At 46.2% G+C, this 19,071-nt stretch overlaps 2 protein-coding genes across 2 annotated transcripts; one reads left to right on the top strand and one right to left on the bottom strand.

Moving 5' to 3' along the window:
• Nucleotides 1-888: 888 nt before the first annotated feature.
• Nucleotides 889-8,769, top strand: GIPC3 (GIPC PDZ domain containing family member 3). Its single transcript, XM_066635601.1, has 6 exons — nt 889-1,194; nt 1,879-2,064; nt 3,624-3,804; nt 6,019-6,131; nt 6,979-7,060; nt 8,618-8,769. Exons 1-6 carry the CDS (start codon nt 889-891, stop codon nt 8,767-8,769), a joined length of 1,020 nt encoding a protein of 339 aa, XP_066491698.1.
• Nucleotides 8,770-10,375: 1,606 nt separating this feature from the next.
• TBXA2R (thromboxane A2 receptor) lies at nt 10,376-16,568 on the bottom strand. Its single transcript, XM_066635602.1, has 2 exons — nt 15,777-16,568; nt 10,376-10,645 (listed from the first exon to the last, which is right to left on the bottom strand). Exons 1-2 carry the CDS (start codon nt 16,566-16,568, stop codon nt 10,376-10,378), a joined length of 1,062 nt encoding a protein of 353 aa, XP_066491699.1.
• Between the last annotated feature and the right edge of the window lie 2,503 nt (nt 16,569-19,071).

Below are 19,071 nucleotides of genomic sequence, written 5' to 3' on the forward strand. Positions count from 1 at the left end.
CTATGAATCAGGGTAGCTCAATGGAACTTCCATGCAGAAGAACAGTCTATCCCTGATTACCAAATGCTAAGGACAAGCAATATGGGAAGACTGTTGTCTTTATTTTCTTTCTTTCTTTTCACATTTGTATTCTGCCATTCTTCCAAAGAGCTATGAGCTCCTGCCCTCCTTTTGTCCTCATGACAACCCTGTGAGGTAGGTGAGGCAGAGATAGGGTTGCCCAAGAAACTTCATGGGCAATCGCCATGCACAGGGATTTGAACTTGAATCTTTCATGACTTCCAGGTCTAAGTTCAACTTTCAAACCACTACACCATCCTGGCTGTCATGCCTTGTGTGTTGGCCTCTCATTGTGAGAAACAGAAAGCAGGACTAGATGGAGCTCTGGTCTGATCCACTATGACTCTTCTTTTAGCCTTACTAGTCCCATATCAGGATCAGGTATTAGATCTATGATCTGAATGTGATTGAATCTGTGGACTTTATTGAATAAAAGGGTCATTATATAATAAGTGATCAGGCTGAAGTGGTTAGAGTCTGGGTTTTGTATGCTTCAGGTGTGTCAGCAAAACACCTGTACTCCCAGGAGAGTCTGAGAGAATCTGGAAAAAGAAACTAGAGGTAGAAATCCCTCTGCAGCTGTGTCCTGTTGAATTGCCCATCCGTCCACTTAGCCCTCCTGCATCAGTGACCTTCTGTAACTGGGCGTAACTGGGCAGAGGGTCCTGCTCGCCTCACTGAATTCTCTGGTTGAAGGAGGGAGATTGGATTTCCAGGCAGCACACCAGACCTGAGATCACCTTACGGACCTGCCGTTCTACCTGGAGGCTGGCGGCATCAATAATTCAACCAGGTCCGTCTCCTGTTGTTTGAAAGCTGACTGGCACAATGCTGCGCAGGTCTGGCCAGCAGGGCAGCAAGGGAGACGGCAAGTGTCAGAAGGGGACACCCATGGAGAACGGTGTGCCCCGGGAGACTGGGGGCTCCCAGAACTCTGAGGACGGAGGCAAGAGCACCCCAGTGCAGGGCAGTACTGACCCTACACCACCGCCCCATACCCCACGAGTACGTCCAAGGCTCGTGTTCCACACCCAGCTGGCCCACGGCAGCCCCACTGGCAAAATTGAAGGCTTCACTAATGTCAAGGAGCTATACGTCAAAATTGCAGAGGTCTTCAACATCTCCCCGACTGAGGTGAGGAGGGCAGCTCTCCACCCAGAGAAGCTGGGGAGGGGCAGGGTTGGAGTCAGGACTGGGTCTAGCAGGGCAGTGGCCAGGGGCTAGTGTCCATCTTGGCCTACCTACAACATTGCAACCCTCAGTGCTAGTGGTGGTAAAGTGACCGATATGCCACTGGGGGGAGGCAGGGGGGAGCCTGGTGTAGGGCCTTTCCCCAGGACCCCCAGTAGCCTGGTGCTGGCACTGCTTGAGGGAAACGGGGCCACAGGGTGGGGATGGGCACAGTGATTCAATGCAGAGAGAAAGCCACTCTGCACAAGCTCAGAGTCTCTCCTGAAAGTCTATTAGTTAAATCAGAATTAAGGAGTGAGATTCCAAAACAGTAGAGGAATAAAATGAGGAGGAATCTGCTTGTCTGGAAACAAAGAAGACATGTACCCTAACTCTGCCCAAGTCATAAGAACAGCCCCACTGGATCAGGCCATAGGCCCATCTAGTCCAGCTTCCTGTATCTCACAGCAGCCCACCAAATGCCCCAGGGAGCACACCAGATAACAAGAGACCTCATCCTGGTGCCCTCCCCTACATCTGGCATTCTGACATAGCCCATTTCTAAAATCAGGAGGTTGCACATACACATCACGGCTTGTACCCCGTAATGGATTTTTCCTTTTCATAGTGCTGTTCTGTCTCCTCTAGATCCTGTTCTGCACCCTAAACACCCACAAAGTGGACATGTTGAAGTTATTAGGTGGCCAGATTGGTTTGGAAGACTTCATTTTTGCCCACATCCGCGGCGAAACCAAAGAGGTGGAGGTGACCAAGACAGAAGATGCACTGGGGCTGACCATTACAGATAACGGAGCTGGATATGCCTTTATCAAGGTGGGGAGAGAGCAGAGGAGGCATCAGGGGTGGGGGAGAACTGGTGATACTCAAGAGACTATCTTGTGCTGAATTCAGGACTGACAGAAGGAGGCACTGCTTCACCAAGCCCTCGTAACTTGTGAACTCATTGCCACAAGACATGAGCTCAGATGCAGGGCAGTTGCCATGCAGGTGGTGACCTCCTCTTGATATATTCCAGACCCTTCACTGAATGTTCTGTTTTCATGAAAAAAAGTGATTCTCTAGTTCTTTTTACTTGTGGAAATTAAGGAAAGAGCATGCAGTAGGGTTGATGTGCAGTGGCTCCCAAAGGAGTAAACTTACTCCCTCCTCCCAGTGTTTTGTCCAGTGAGGGTAAAAGTATTAGGATGACTGACAGGCATCAAACCCTTGTTTGTTTCTTTTTTTAATGTTATAAAATTATAATGTTTTATATTATTGTAATTTAATCCGTTACATGACTTCAAACATAGTAGGCCACCTATATTTATGTCCTGCTATGATTCTTTGTTACCACCACTGTAGTTATGTCTTTCCTAAGGGAATACAGAGTTGGCTTTTTAAAAAAAAAGAGACAGATGCTTGGGAGAAAGGTCAGTCTGTGCTTATTAACCACAACAGAGCTTCCATGTACAAAGACACTCTGCCACTGGCTACCAGATGTCAGGGGAGAAGCAATGAGGGAGGGCTATAACTTTTATTGCCTGCTTGTGAACTTCCCAGAGGCATCTGGCAAGCCACTGTTGGGGACAAAATACTGGACTATTGCTCCAATCCAACAAGATGATCCTCATGTTTCTTATGACTGGGCTCATCATCAGGGATCACTGGAGTGGTCTGTTGATCCCACAGCCAATGTCCCACTTCCACATTTGAACTCAGAACTCAGAGTTACCTTTGCCTCAGAGACGGGAGCATATTAGACACAAGATGCCACAAGATGTTTTGATAACTTTTAACCAGAAGGCTAAATTTAGGGAGCTGTGATCTGGTGAGTTTTGAGAACTATGCCCTCCACAGAGGCAATCTTCCTCTTGCAATATGCTTGGTACTTTGTGAAGAGAGAAGGCTGGAGGTTCAATGGCATTTTTCGTGCTATTTATTTACAGCTATGGAAGCTGACTTAGGAGCAGTCAGGCACCTAGGCAGTGCTGACCATTAAATCAAGCATCAGCCCCCTCCCCAAATCTAACAGCACACCCATGAATCTCATTTTTTGCTAGCTAGTAAAAAAAAGTCAAACTTTTTTCTTCTTTGCTGGCCACTTTGAGGCAGCTGAACCATTTATCTCTGTCTGCTACCCAAACAAATGAGAGGTGTCCAAAAGCTGGTCACCTCCAGCCATTAAACCTGGAACACTCAACTAGCAAACTGCATGTAAGTGTCAAGAGATAATAATTTTGCATCTCTAAAAGAGGATGCTGGTGACTGTCTCAGGACTCAGAGGAGTAAAAATGCCACATTGACCATGGGGGCTGGAGAGGAGGAGGGCGGCTGCAATCCCTTCTTTTTTTCTTGGTCTTATCCTCACTTTCTCCGCCAATGAAATCCAACAGCGCATCAAGGAAGGTAGCATCATCAACCGGATCCCAACTGTCTGTGTTGGTGACAGCATTGAGGCCATCAACGACCAGACTATTGTTGGATGCCGCCACTATGAAGTTGCCAAGATGTTGCGTGAGATGCCCAAGTCTCAGCCTTTCACTTTGCGCCTGGTACAGCCCAAACGAGCTTTTGGTGAGTGGATGTCGTCTGGAAAGGAAGATACAGGAACTCAAGATGGGATGGAAGAGGGTGGCAGGTGGGATTTCCTTTGCTACCTGTCTAGTTGAGTGACAGGTGCCTGTGTAGCAGGAGTTGGCAGCCAGCTTAGAGCCCCAGAGGGAGACCCAGGTCTGGTAGCCTCTCTCAGTAATGCTTTGGCCAATATGAGGAAGGTCTTCCTGGTGCGGGACTGATTATCTGCAAACTCCTGATTTCCAGGAGGATTCTGGGACATGCTGCTAGCATTGTAGTTCAGCTGCCCTTCTGACCAGTGCCCCCGGTGGTGCAAGGAGTCACAAATTGGCACCTGAGCTTCAGGCAGTGTTTGAAAGATAGAAAAGTAAGTAGGGAGGCCATGAATGCTATCCACGAGACACACCCTCTATCCTCCCAATTTAGCTATGTTATGCCTGCCTCTCCATAGCCTTTGAAAAACAATCACTAGGGGGGCTGGAACACAAGCTAAAGGGACTGTAATTTTGCAGTTTAGGCCTTGACCCACTCAGACACACTCAGTCATTGTTTCACAGCACAGTGTTCGTGAGCACGCATCTGTCTATGAACAAGATGCATCCTTTCCCCAACCAGAGATTTAACTGCTAGAGAACTTGGAACTAAACCCTGAGGAATAATGATTTTAGAATCTTATGCAAACAAAACCTCAGCAAGGCACAGTGCTGACTATGCCTCCCAACACCTTGATGGTGCATGTGATGCTACCCCTTCCACAGGTACTGGCGGTCCCCAAGAGGCAAAACATCAAGATAGTGATTTTTCCAGCAAAGGCAACCAGAAAGCAGGGATAGCACATGATAAGCAAGTCCTATTATTCCAGTAGAACTAAATTGAACATATGAAGCTGCTTTCTCCTCCTCGGGCCAGTATTGTCTACAACACTGAATGGCAGAAGATGCCAAGGTTTCAACTGGCATCTACCGGAAGATGCCAAGGATTCAATTTGGAGACTTCTACACGCAAAGCACATGCTGTGTCCCCAAGCTATGGTCTTTCCCATGCCCTATATTCCATATAAATTAGGTCTGCAGTACTGCTTGGTACACTGACATGGATTTCAGAGCTGTATTTATTACGGGTATGGTTGGAAGTCATACTGCCAGTGGGTGAGGTATAGAATAAGCCTTCTTGGTACATGGTCATGATTGCTCTCTTGGTGAGTGGGACTCTTCTTCTTAATACTTGCTAATTTAAAACGGCAGTTCCTTGACATTTTGAAGTGACGCAGTTTTGCAAAGCCTTTGCATCAATTCAGGGGATTCCCCTGAGACAGCAGATCATGCCATTAAAGCCAGTTCAAGTCCCCTCCTGTTGCCCAACCTTCCCCTCTGTAGCTTAAAACAGAGCTAAAAATATTCCATCCACAATCATTGTGCTGGGGATCCTCTCTCCTTCCATGGTGTAATAAACAGCTTGCCATGTCTTGGAAATTGTGCTGTACCAATTCCCATGAGGCTCACAGGCAGAAACTGATACATGCAGTGACTATACAGTAGGAGGCTGTGATATCAAATAAGCAGAGGAAGAGTCACTCCAAAACATAATCTGGAACATTCTGTGATCCACTCATTCCCAAATTATATACTGGGGCACATCATGTACCACAAGAGGATTGCAAGTGTCCCACAAGAAGTAAATTAATTTAAAAGTTCTGGGAGTCCAAAGTATTCACTTAGGCAAGAGACTGCCTACTACATCACTGAATGGGTTTCTGCTCTGTTTCTCTCCTTGTTAGCAGTCTCCTCTGGGGCTTATGCAGTTCTATTCTGTCGCCATGTGAGATGTGGGTGGAATATTCATTTACTCCCAATACAATTTATCCACTTTACAAGGAGCTACCCATTGAACCTCTGCATGAGTCACTGATCTGTACTTGCCTCTTTCCCATCAGCCTCTGCTGGAGAATGCATAATTCTGCCTTGTCTCTATTGGCTGAAACTAGAAAATTCACTCCCACTACAAAGACACAGCAGAATTAACCATGCTAAAAGGAGGCTGCTCATCGACCCTCTGCATGAATCACTGTCTCCTACCAATTTGGAAGCATGCTCAGAATCCAGCAAGTAGACCTTTCATGATATGGCCTGAAAAATTTGTCAGCAAGACTCCATGTGAGAGCCTTGATCTGCCCCTAATTCCTACCTTTTTTGTGTGCTCCCGCCTCCCCATTAGACATGATCAGCCAGCGGACACGGAGCAACAAGAGCCCCAGCGAGGGAAAAATGGCTAGCGGGAGGGAGACACTACGGCTTCGTGCCAAGGGCAGTGCCACCGTGGAGGAGGCGGTGAGTCAGGACTGGATGGTGAAGGGAATAACGAGAAACAGGCTGTATTCATCTGGGTCCCATTTCTCAATGGGGAGGCAATTACTGTGGCAAAATAGGAAACAGATGGCTCATTGTACGTAGATGATCACATACGTTCTGACTGGGACACAGAACTGAGATTGCTGCAAAACCAATCAGTAAATGTTTATACTGACCTCCTAGCCAATCAAGGACTGAAATCCCTGAAAGTTTATGGGAGATGGCAAAAGGTTTTTTGCTTCCCAGGCCTTGAATCCTGGCTAAAACTGAATTGGTCATATGGAGTCATCTTCAGACCAGGCATATGAGGTGCAGACATATGTGCAGACTAGAAGGGAACTGCTCTAACAAAAGGCTGGCACACAATTTAGAGAGAGGATCAGCCAACTAGTCAGTGTTTTGTAAGGTAACCTGTTGTCGGGATCTGAAATAGCAATAAAATCCAGTATGCCAGCTCCATGCACTATTTACTGTCCGTGAGATACACAATAGCTCAACCCAATTAGATATATATTTATCCCGCCCTTCCTCCAAAGACTGGAGATGGCACACATGGTTCACTTCCCATCCCAATTTTATCCTTACAACAACTCTGTGAGGTGGGTAGAATAAGTGAGCCAAGGCCATTCATGTCCTTCCTAGCTTACAAGGGATTTGAACTCAAGTCTCCTCAGGTTGAATGCTCTGGCAATGTGCAATACTGTTCTGGCTTCAGTTAGTTCTATCTAGGAGGCCAGAATCAAAACTTGGCAATCCTACAGAGAGACACCCCCAAATCACAGCATTTTTTTTTCAGCAACTGACACCCCTCCCTCTCCTTGTACAGCCTAGTGAGTTTGAGGAAGAAGCTGCCCGGAAGGTGGACGACCTGCTGGAGAGCTATATGGGCATTCGTGACGTGGAGCTAGGTGAGTAGAGAGTGGATGGAGCTAGAGGTGCCCCTGGCTTTTAAGGACTGAGCAATTGCTGTTAACCATGATGGCTACTTGGAACCTCCATGTTCAGAGGCAGGCTACCTTTGAATGCTAGTTGTTGGAAGAAAAACAATAGGAGAGGGTTATTGCCTTTATGCTGTGCATGTGAGCTTTCCTGAAAGCATCTGGTTAGCTGCTATATGGAAACACATAGGATGTTGGTAGACATTTGGTTTGATCCAGAAAGGCATGATGATGTCTAAAATATCTGTAATTTCAGAGGTAGATTGCCTCTGAAAATGGAGGCTCCATTTAGCTAGTATGAGAAAGGTCCTTCTGGATCAGGTGAAAGGTCTATCCTGTCTATCCTATCTGGATGGCCAACCAGTTGACTCTAGGAAGCCCACAAGCTTCAAGGGTATGAAGGCAGTAACCCTATTTTGCTCCTGCTTCCCATCAATATTGAGTGATATACTGCCCCCAAGCATTGAGGTCCCATATTCTAGTACATATATTCTAGTATTATGAAGCAGAGAGCACCTCCCCATAGCCATTTTCGCTGCACTCTGCACACTTGTCACAATGACCCTGTAAAGCAAGTTGGTATTATTATACCCATTTTGCAGAAGAGGAAGATCATGGATGAGAGAGACAGCATGCCTAAGGCCATCTAGTAAATCCACGGCACAGGCAAGTTGCGAACTGTGGACAGCCTCTTAGCTATTTGACAACATGAGCACCAAGTTAGGTATTATACTGGCTTGAGAATTCCTGTGTAGTTAAAAGAGAGAGGTCAAAGAAGTGTGCTATCATTAGAAAGTCTAAACATCATTTATAAAAGCAAAATTATTTGTCCCAAACATCTGAAATTTGGCACACAGAATTTATACAGCAACTTCAAGAAACTGGCCGTATTCCAAAACTGCATTTAATTGCAGTTCAAAAGCAATAGGACTGAGATACAATAAGATTCAAGATTTCCCCTTGGAATGCAAACCTAGCCTTTTGGTGGAAATTTGGTATACACCTATAACATACCTTCCTTTTTTCTCTCCTTTCATCAGTTTAGACTCTCTCAAAATGGAGCCAGGATGGTGTAGTGTAGTGGTTCAGAGTCAGACCTGGGAGAATCAGGTTCAAATCCCTGCTCAGCTGCAAAGCTTCCTGGGTGACCTTGGGCCAGTCACTCTGTCTCAGCCTCACCTACCACACAGGGTTGATGTGAGGACAAAAGGAGGGGAGGAACCGTGTACACCACCCTGAGCTCCTTGGAGAAAGGGTGGTATAAAAATGCAATAGATTAGATAAAATACTGAGACAATTTCAGGGAATCTCATCAAAGCCAGTTCCAAGATTTGAGAGAACCTTCGGCAAGGTCCCCCCCCCCCCAGTAGACCCCCAAGCCAGGATGTCCCCTTTCCTGATTGGGTAAGAATCCACTTTGTGTTCACAAAAATGTATCCTTCATTTGTTGAGGCCCTGCCAACAGCCAAGGGTCAGAATTAGGGGATGATCCTTGCCAAATACGAACTGTGTTCCCTCTTTCTTCAGCCTCAACCATGGTAGAGATGGCCAAGGAATGCCAAGGTTCTGAAGACTTTGCTCGCGGCCTGGACTCACTTCTGGGTGAATTTGCCTTTCCAGATGAGTTTGTGGCAGAGGTCTGGACAGCCATCTGTGAATCCAGAGGCGGCTCAAAGTAGCAGGCAGGACGTGGGCTGCGGAGCACTGGTTGTTGGCTACTTCATCTCCCCAGTCACTACCCCCCTTTTGCCCCCTTCTCCCCAACACTGAAATTCCTCATGTATCCCACCTATTATTTCTATTCTGGAGTTGGAAAGTTTTTAAAGAAAATTATCACTCAAAGATGAATTTCAGACATGCAGATGTGGAGAATCATTAAGGTAAACTGGAGTTCTGAACATCTGCCTGATTCCAAATGTGGGCAGAATTTCATTCTATACTTCCTTTCAACATTCTTGGAGGGGAGTTCCCCAGCTAGGAATGAATGGATTCTCCCATTCCTTTCTTTTATTATTATGGAATTTTTCTCTGGACTGCATTCTACTCCTCTTAAATTCCTGTTTAACTCAGAGATTTTTTAGCTGTGATAACAGAAGTGGAGCACCTCAGTTTACCATGGTTGTCAGGGAATTTTCATCTTTCTCCCACCCATGTCCAAGTGTGCACATTGATAAAACACTACAAAAAAAACAATTTGGAGATATTATATGCATCGGGTTTGTTTTTGTGAAGTGTTTTACTGATGCACACGTGTTATCCTGAATTCCAGTTTAAGTAGGATCATTTTAAAAATTAATTCCTGAATTGGAGCAGGTGCAGTTTACCACAGTTTCCAGTTAATTTTTCATCTTCCCCCATCCCAGTGTACCAATCTATGTGTAATTGATAAAGCACTGCAAAGAAGCAATCTTGACAATATGTACAATTAGATCAAGATTCTTTTTGTGCAGGGTTTGTGTGGAATCCTTGAGGCAGACTTTGCTCTGTACAACATTCAGAAATAAAGGAACAACAGAGGATTCCTAATGCATAGACTGCACTTGGGAAACAAGATGAGGTTATTCAAAACTCCAAAATCCAGGGGTGTCAAGGGGCTGTGACAGCAACCCTTATTTGCTCATTGTGTACAGCTTCCTTCCATCTCCAAAAGACAGCAATCACACACACAAATACCATAGGATTTATTAATGCAATAATCATGCATGCAGCTACATGCACTTTGAGCTGACTTGGCCTTGCATAGTTCACTCTTTCCATTCATAGTATAGGAATCTCCTTGCCAGTTGACCAGTCAACTGCCTGTTGGGAGCAGCTGATAGCATCCACCCAGCTATCCATCTCAAGAGCAATAAACTGTAAGATCCCCAGGGGGCATACAGGCTAGTGCTCCCCAAATGTCTACGGACAAATCAGTGAACACTCCTCCATCAGTTGCCAAGTTGTCCTTGATGGAAGAAGCAAAGCATTATGAGAAGGGTTCTTTCTACTCAGGGAGTGTTTCTTGAGAAGTCTGTTTTAATGGTTCCTTCTACATTAGAGAGTATTGGTACAGCCAATACTTGGGGCCTTCTGGAGTTGGAGATCAGGCCTGACGGAGAGGCACAAGGGGAGCAGGGGCTAGCATGGGGAGGGCAAGACTGAGAACAGGCTCCCAGCACTTTCACCCTGTTACAAAGGCTGGGTTAAAGCAGTGAGTGGTATATCAGAGCAAAGCCATTTCCCCATTTCTCTAACCAGTGGGCCTTGTCTTATTGGGGATGGACCACCACCACTAACAAATGATCCCTATTGAAGCACAGATTCCTGGGTAAACTTTCGCCGCAGCGATGTGTTGAGCACAGGGTAGAGGGAAATAATGGAGGGTCGGGTTTTGAGGCTGGGATAGATGCGCTTCAGCACTGCCCGGCGGAACAGGATGTAGACCCAGGGGTCAAGGATCTGATTCCAGGTAGCCACACGCACATAGATGAGCAGCAGTGTCTCCTTTTGTCCGGGAGCCTGGTTGAAGATCACGCCAGTAGGTTGCCCCTGCAGGACTGTCTGTGCAATGAATATCTGCAGCAGAGGGAGAAGCAGAGAGAAAATGTCAGGGTCATGTATTTTGGATCAAGGTAGGGATGCTTCTGAAATGTTCCTCTTTCTAACCCCCCCCCCACCCCGATTTTGGAGTTCCAAATTGTCAGGTCTGGTTTTCAAAGGGAAACAAGTGCAGTACGAACTCTCAGACAACTGTTTTCGTCTCAGTGTGTCGTCATGATATGGAACAGGGATGTCCAAAGTTTTTAGCAGGAGGGCCACATCATCTCTCTGACACTGTATTGGGGGCCAGGAAAAAAGAATTAATTTACATTTAAAATTTGAATAAATTTACATAAATGAATATATTAGAGATGGAACTTATATGACTGAATGAAGGACTCGCAACAGCTCAAGGCCTATAAAAGAATTTGCGCAAAGCAAGGCCGGCCTTTCCTTTGCTGCTGCTGCTGCTTCACAGATGTGAAACAGCAAGCAGTGGAGGGAGCCTGCAGCTCGCGTGAGAGGTCAAATAGTCAACCCTCGTGCTGAGAGTATAGTCATATTGGGCCAGTGCAGGCTCCAGCAAGTCTCCAGAGGGCCAGAGGCTCATTAGAGACTGGGGGCTCCCTAAAGGCTGGATTTGGAATCCCCAAGGGCCACAAATGGCCCCTAGGCTGGTGTTTGGACACTCCATGGGAGATGGAGTAAAGTTGTGACTAATGGCACACATTCCCATTCCAGAATTCATGTTATTCTCCTAGTTAAACCGGAATAAGAAGGAGTGGGATGCCTCACAGAATGAAATCCTTAATAAAGGAAGGGAAATGGGGAAAACCTATTCCTCCCTAAGCGTTCTTTATGAGGATGCATCCAAATCTTTCACTGGTTGACTTCTTTCTTCTGAGTTAGAATTGGAGACACGTCTCACTCTTGCACTCCTCCCACAAAAGTTTACTTCTGAAGAATAAACCACCCTCAGGGAAGACTATCACCCATGGGTGTCTGCATGAGTCACAGATCTGGGTGTGATTCCTGCCTGGTGCAGTTACTCAAGCAGAGACAAAATGCACAGATGCCACCAAGAGCAGGTGATGCTGGATACTTCAGTTACTCTCAATGCGAAGGTGCAAGGCCTGATGCAGAAAAGTGGCAGAGTGAATGAGAAGGCTGATTAAAGGAAGGTGAGGCCAGTCTGGTAAATCATACAGAGATATAACAGGTAGACTCTTCTCTAATAGCAGCATCTCTGCACTGGGTATATTTTAATTAGCTACTTATACCTAATGCAGAAATGTGTCAGAATTACCCACATTTCCAGTGAAGGCTAATTGGAAGAAGGCAAGGCCAGAACAGGAGATCATGCAGAGACACAACAAATAGCCTCTTCGGGTCGTGGGTAATTTGACTGTGTCTTTGCATTGGGTTGGAGCGATCTACACTTGATGCAAAGATATAGCAAAACTGTCCACCCTCTAGAGCAGGGGTGTCCAAACATTTCTGGCAGGAGGGCCACATCATCTCTTTGACACTGTGTTGGGGGCCGGGGAGAAAAAAGAATTAATGTACATTTAAAATTTGAATAAATTTACATAATTGAATTTATTAGAGATGGAACTTATATGAATGAATGAAGGTCTTGCAGTAGCTCAAGACCTATAAAAGGTCTTGCACAAAGCAAAGCCGGCCTCTCCTTCACTGGCAGTACTGCATCACAGATGTGAAACAGCAAGTAGTGGAGGAAGCCCTTATCCCACAGCTCAGGTGAGAGGTTGAACAGTTGTCCTCATGCTGAGAGCAGTTGCGTTGGGCCAGCAGGGCTCCAGCCAGTTTCCAGAGGGCCAGAAGCTCATTGAAGACTGGGGGCTCCCTGAGGGCCTGATTGGGAGCCCCTGTGGGCTGCAAGTGGCCCCCGGGCTGGGGTTTGGGCATCCCTGCTCTAGAGGCAGCTACTGGAAGGAGGCAAAAGCAGAGCTGTGAGTCATTCAGATATACAACAGGCAGCCTCATCTATACATAAGTACCCTGGGCTCACAGGTTTTTTTTTAACCCTGTCTTTATCATGACATATCAATAGTTCTCTAAGAATAATGCTTTAAAGAATCATTTTGTAGCACCATCTATCAGTTCAAGAATTTTAACTGAGATTCAGTTGACAGCACATTCATGGAATAATCAGCAATCCATTACCAAGTGGCGCAATTACCCCCCCCCCAAAAAAAAAACCCGCTAGAGGAGATTTTTAAAAAAACCAAAGGAAGGGGATGATAACAGTGTTATCATGCAATCCTATGCATGCCGACTCAGAAGTAAGCCCCGTTGATGTCAATGGATAATTGTGTATAGGGTTAGGATTACTGCCACCATGAATAAATCCACTGTTTAAACCAATTAAAAGCTGTAGCTATAATATTTGGAGGAAGCCTTTTTCCTTCTGAGTTTAAAAAGAACAAATATTAACAGGCAACTCTCAGAATGGGTACTAAATCTAAATTCTATTTTTTTTAAAGTGGCATAGCTTTTAAATGCCTAAAGCTGTAGAATTCCAGCCATGATGGTGATAATAAAACACACCGAAGCGAGTTGTAAAACTCCAGCTGCAACAGAGGAAGCAGAAAGTCTGGAACGTTCGTTTTATTCTGTTTTATCCAGACAGCCCAGGAGCTTGATTTAGGACAATCCATATGGTGTTCCCTTTTTTATTAATGCCCTTTCCTAAGTCTGTTTAATTGGCTGTTTATTGTTGGAAAAAAAGTGTGTTTTTTTTTCTATGAAAAAACTAATGGAAGAGTAGTAGAGGTGGACGTAAGAAGCCAAAAAGGGGAAAGGGTTCTCACTTGGTGACAGAGCACTTGGCTTGGCCTCCTAAAGGTCTCAGGTTCAATTCCTGGCAGCATCTCAGACAGGGCTGGGAAAGAGCCTAGTCTGAAATCCTAGGGAGCCAGTGCCAGCCAACCAGACCTGGCCCATCCATGAGGCCAACTGAAGCAACTGCCTCAGGCAGCAGGTAGGTGGGAGACCCCCATCTCTGTCCACCTACTTGCCTCTGCTGCTGCTCCTCCTCCTTTCACTCCCTGGATTGGAAAAGGAAGAGGGGGAGAAAGAGGAAGAAGGAATGTGGAAAGGAGGAGAGTGTTAAGCTAGAACATTGGAAAGTTGGAGGAGCTGAGGCTGGCACATCACTGGGGAAAGGGAGGAAGCATTTGACATGCCACCTCAGGTCTCAGGAGATCTTGGGTCAACCCTGCAGTCAACATAGATGATACTGAGAAAAGCGGCAGTCCTTGCCACTGTCCCACCCCAGGGCAAGCCTGGCAGTGCCACCCCCGCTTGCGTGACTTACAGAGGCCTTCTGAGGCAGTGGGAGTGGGGTGGCACGTAGGGGGTGGCGGCACACCCAGCTGTGTCACCCAGGAGCACTTGAACCTACTGACCCTCCACTGGTATGCCAGTGGGTGAACCAACAGTTTGACTTGGGGGAAGGCAGCTGCATACATTCATGTTACTCATTCATTACATTGTCTACATTTTAAAAAGCCATCCAAGATAGGATTCATCACCTCATCTCGTGACGGGGAGTTATGTACGTTGACTACGCATTGTGCATGAAGGAGGACTGCCTTTGGCAGCCCTGAGCCGGCCACAAATCAACTTCTTGGGGGGGGGAGGCAGAGGTCCTGAGTTTTTGTGCTATGAGAGAGGGTAAGACATTTTTCACAAACCCCACACAGTTCTTGCGCTTCATCATTCTGAAAACCTCTTCCATGCACCCATTTCACTCTTACAGGGCAACCTTACACCTGTCTACTCAGAAGTAAGCCCCCTGAGTTCAATAGCATTTATTGCCAGGAGAGTCTGCATTGGAATTATAGCCTTAGTCATACGAATGTAAGGACTCAGCAGGAGTTAACAGAATTGTGGCAGGGACAGCAAAAACAGGCAGGGAAAAGCTATGCATCCCCCGTTGGCACCCTTTGAACCCTGGGCTGGGACGTCAAAAGCCTGACCCAGTGCTTACAACTGCAATAAATCAGTATCTCATTTTCATGAGCCTCTCACAACAACTCATGGATGAACTGACAGTTTGTTTTTTTCCCTTAACGTAAGCCAGATGGGGACAAAATTTATCTGTTTAGTTTAGAATCATATGAGAGCAGTAAAAATGCAGCTTTATTGTGCCCCTGAGTTGTGGCCTCAGATGATGGCTTCAGACAGGAGCAGAACTACAAGCAGATATGACTAGGATTGCAGCATAATTCACATTGTTGGCTTGTGTCTTGGCTGTTCCACTTTGTATCGCGTGTGGGTGCTCACATGACCGAGCACTCCTCCATGTGAGCTCCCCCATGCAACTTAAGGTGATACCACCAGACACAATTCTCCTCAAGGAGAACCATGCTTTTGAGTCCAGGCACCAGGTTGGTACCAAGTCATAAGAACATCAGAAAAGACCTGCTGGCTCAGACCAAAGGCTCATGAAGCCAGCATTCTGTGTCCCACAATGGACAACCAGACACTTTCAGGAAGCCCCCAAGCAGGGCATGAAGGCAACAGCCTTCCCCTATATGTCTCTTGCACCTGGTCTTTTGGGATAAACTGCTTCTGAACATGGAGAGTCCATCTAGCTCAAATGAATAGACCTCTCCTTCTCCACGCATTTATCTCAGCCCCTTTTAAAGCCATCTAAGCCCGTGACTTCCATGCATTTTCTGCATGGTGCCAAATCCTCTCCCTTGCTGGTGCTGATTCCATTGCCAGTCCGTTTCTTTGGGATCTGCTGTGACAGGAGAGAGAGGTTTCAGCTGTGGATAAAGAGATTTCAGCAGACAAGATTCACAGTACAATTCAAAGATTTGCTTCTGGATACTGCCATGATCAAGCCTGAAACCATAAACACACAAGGGAGTACTGGTAAATATCATCTGGCACAGTGGACTTTTTAAGTAAACATACACTGGATTGTACTCAGTGGTAGAGCACTTTCCTTTCATGCAGAAAGTCCCAAGTTCAATCCCTGGCATCTCCACCATGGATCAGCAGGTAGGGGATGAAAAGGACCCTGGAAAGATGCTGTCAATCAGGGTTGACAATACAGGGTGAGATGAACTAATGTTTTGTCCCTGTGTAAGGCAGCTTCTTACAGTTTGGCATGCTCATATGAGCCACTCACCAGCAGGGGGAGCCAGCAGACACTCGCAATGACCATGATGCCCACAAGCTGGACCATCATCTCAACTTCGCTGTCCCGACGGCGCTGCACAGACTCAGAGTCATGGTAGACCCGGCAGAGGGTCACCACACTGACTGTGTTTAGGATAAAGGAGAGACCCACGCAGAAGATGCCCAGCAGTGCAAAAATTAGGGAGAAGGCCATGTTCTTGCCATCATGGAGCAGCGTGAGGAAGCACCATGAATTGGGGTACTGTAGGCTATAATCCCCAAGGCCCAAGATTGGCAAGAGGCCCACGAAAAAGCCCAAAGCCCACACCAGTCCCACCAAGGTCCAAGCTCGGCGTTTTGGCATGCTAGTAGAGCGGGAGAAGGGCCGATTGATGCCCAGGAAGCGTTCTGCGGCCATGGTGGCACCCAGCAGCAGTGGGCACTGCCCGAAGAAAACCATGGCTAGGCCCATGAAGTTGCAGAGGTGGCAGCCAGGGTCCACCTCCATCCAGTTGAAGCGGGTAAAGTGGTATGGGACCACGATGGAGGCAGTCACCAGCAGGCCCATGAAGTCTGTCACCACCAGACCACAAAGGAAGACCAGGAAGGAGGACCGGGAGCGGCTGTGCATCTTTTGTGAGGAGCTGACCAGCACGCAGAAGGCAAAGAGGTTGGAGCAGAGGCCAATAAGGCCAAAGGCTGTGGAGAACCATGGGGAAGAGAGGCGCCTATCTTGGCTGAGATTGACCTGGTGGAAGCAGGAGCCCAGGTTGCTGGAGAGGTTGACATTCTCCAGCTCCATTCTCAGAAAACAACAGGGTTCAGTGCAAAACACCGCTGAGAAATTCAGTGAAATCCCATGGCTCAGGGCCTGGTGAGAACTTCTCCGGAAGGCAGGATGCTCCCCCTTGTGGGTCCTGTGCCTTCCATCTTTTCATGCAGCAGGATTAGTGCAAGTTATGTTGCAGACTCTTGGGGGCGGAGGGGGAGAGAGAGAGAGAGAGAGAGAGAGAGATTATTTCCAGTATCTGTCACTTATTTTTGTGATGATCAATCGACATGTATAAACTCATAACTCCAACATTGCACAGATAAGGACAGTTACACTTCTTGTATCAGTTTGCTCTTAAACAAGGATACAATCGCAGCGCCTCTGTTTTCTTCTTCTTCATTTCCTAGGGGAAAAAAGTTACCAAAAAAGAGAAAAAGAGCAAATGCAAATTGCAATCCCATCTATAATCATCAGTCAGACCACACTCAAATATTTATACATGCAGCGATTAAGATAATGGATATGAGCTCATGACAAATTAATACTGTTGGGTTTGCAGACTAATTTATCATTCCATTTTAGAGTCATGAAAAGACTGCACAGATTCTCAAAATTGACAATTCTGGAATATAACAATTAAAACCCACTTTTCAATCAATTTGTCCACAGATCTTTCATTATGGCTTCTTTATTTCTCCTTCATGTCCATATTTAGATTGTGCACCCCTCGAGACAGAGACCTGGCCTCTCATATTTTGCAAAACATCACCTATACGGATTGGCACTAAGGAAGGATTGATGCCTCATGATTATGATTTTGAATAATAAATCATGTTTTGTGCTAACTCCCCACTTCACTGAGCAACGAGAAGATCCAGGGGCAGAGCGTTACTCCAGTTCTGGTTTTCTTTGAAGGAGAGATAACCAGTACCTTAGACTAATTTCCTCACACCTGCTTTATTTACAAATATGAGCATAAGATGGAGGTATATAGCTTATTACTGCTGTAAGAAACATCAGGTTATATCAGTTCTAAAGACATCTCTGAACTCCACAGTACTCGGGGCCCTGGACTGTTCTCACCCAGCTTCTTTATTCTACTCTCAGTGATCAACTCATATTGTCTCGCTCACCATCCAGAAAATGCCAGCCTGCAGCTCTTTGCTTTCTTACTAATACCCCTCCTCTGCCAAGATGGGGGTCAGGATACACTTCTGCCTAGGGCTGGCCCATCCATGAGGTCAGCTAAAGCAGTTGCCTCAGGCAGCTGCCTCCTTCTGCTCCCTGGAGTAAGAAGAAAAAGGAGGGCAAAGAGGAAGAGGAAATTTGGAGGGGAAAAGTATTCTGAACAAGAATATTGGAGAGTGGGAGGGGTAGAGAGTGGCGCATTATCAGGAAAGGGGGGCAGCGTTTGGCCTGCCACCTCAGGTGTTAGGAGGTCCTGGGCGGGCCCTGCCTCTGCCACAACCTCAGGTAACCTGAGATAATATCAAACTCTGTTGGGGCCTTTCATACTGCTTTCATACCAGTGAAATAATCAATGAACGGACCATTAAGGTTTCTACTCTCTACCATTAAGGTTCCTGCCTCTACTGGGCAGGAGGTCTGGTCTAGAGGGTAGAGCCTCCGTCTGCCTGAAGATAACATCCACAAGGTCGCCAGTTTGAGGCCACCGGCACCGTGCGACCTTGAAGCAGCTGACAAGCTGAAGCCGAGCTATTCCATCTGCTCTGAGAGTGGGAGGATGGAGGCCAGAATGTGAAGCCAGATCGGAATGAAACACCTGAATGTAGTGGTTCTTGAAAGAAAGAACCTTCTTTCAAATTGTAAAAATCCCTATTTAATAAGGGATTTAAATAAAGCCTGCCTATGTAAACCGCCTTGAATAAAGTCTTGAATAAAGACCAAGAAAGGCGGTATATAAATACCTGTTATTATTATTATTATTATTATTATTATTATTATTATTATTATTATTATTATTATTATTATTACTCAACCTAACAAAAGCCAGCGTTCCTAATTGCTAACCCACCACAAAAGGTCATAATTATTATTTGCATATCAAGGATTGTTGCCCAGGCACTCCCACCCCAGCTATTCATTACACATTTCTTAGCACTCTGCTTTATTCTGCCTTCTGCATGCTGTTTGCTTTTACTCTGCAAGTCTCCCATTCATTTTCAAAAGAGCCTTCTGCAGCTGCAATGCATGAAGTGGCAAGTTGTGCACTCCATGGCACATGGGTAATAGTAATGCACACGCATGGATTTGCCTGTGCGTTAAAGACTTGGGCCTCACATGGCAGCTGAGAATCTGCAAACAAGTTTCTTTCAAACAATACCCAGAGAGGGAATTATCATTCTGGCATCACTTCCTCCAGTATCTGAACTGAAGGTTGTGATACCAATGCTCTACTATACAATCTTCATTCCCCCCCCCCTCCCCACAGGAATCAAGGTATTGTCATTCACTGGACATCTGCACTTTGGATTTCTTAAACCGGTTTCAGGTCCATGTGGTTATAGACTAT

Source organism: Tiliqua scincoides, chromosome 8, assembly GCF_035046505.1.
Source record: "Tiliqua scincoides isolate rTilSci1 chromosome 8, rTilSci1.hap2, whole genome shotgun sequence".
NCBI lineage: Eukaryota > Metazoa > Chordata > Lepidosauria > Squamata > Scincidae > Tiliqua > Tiliqua scincoides.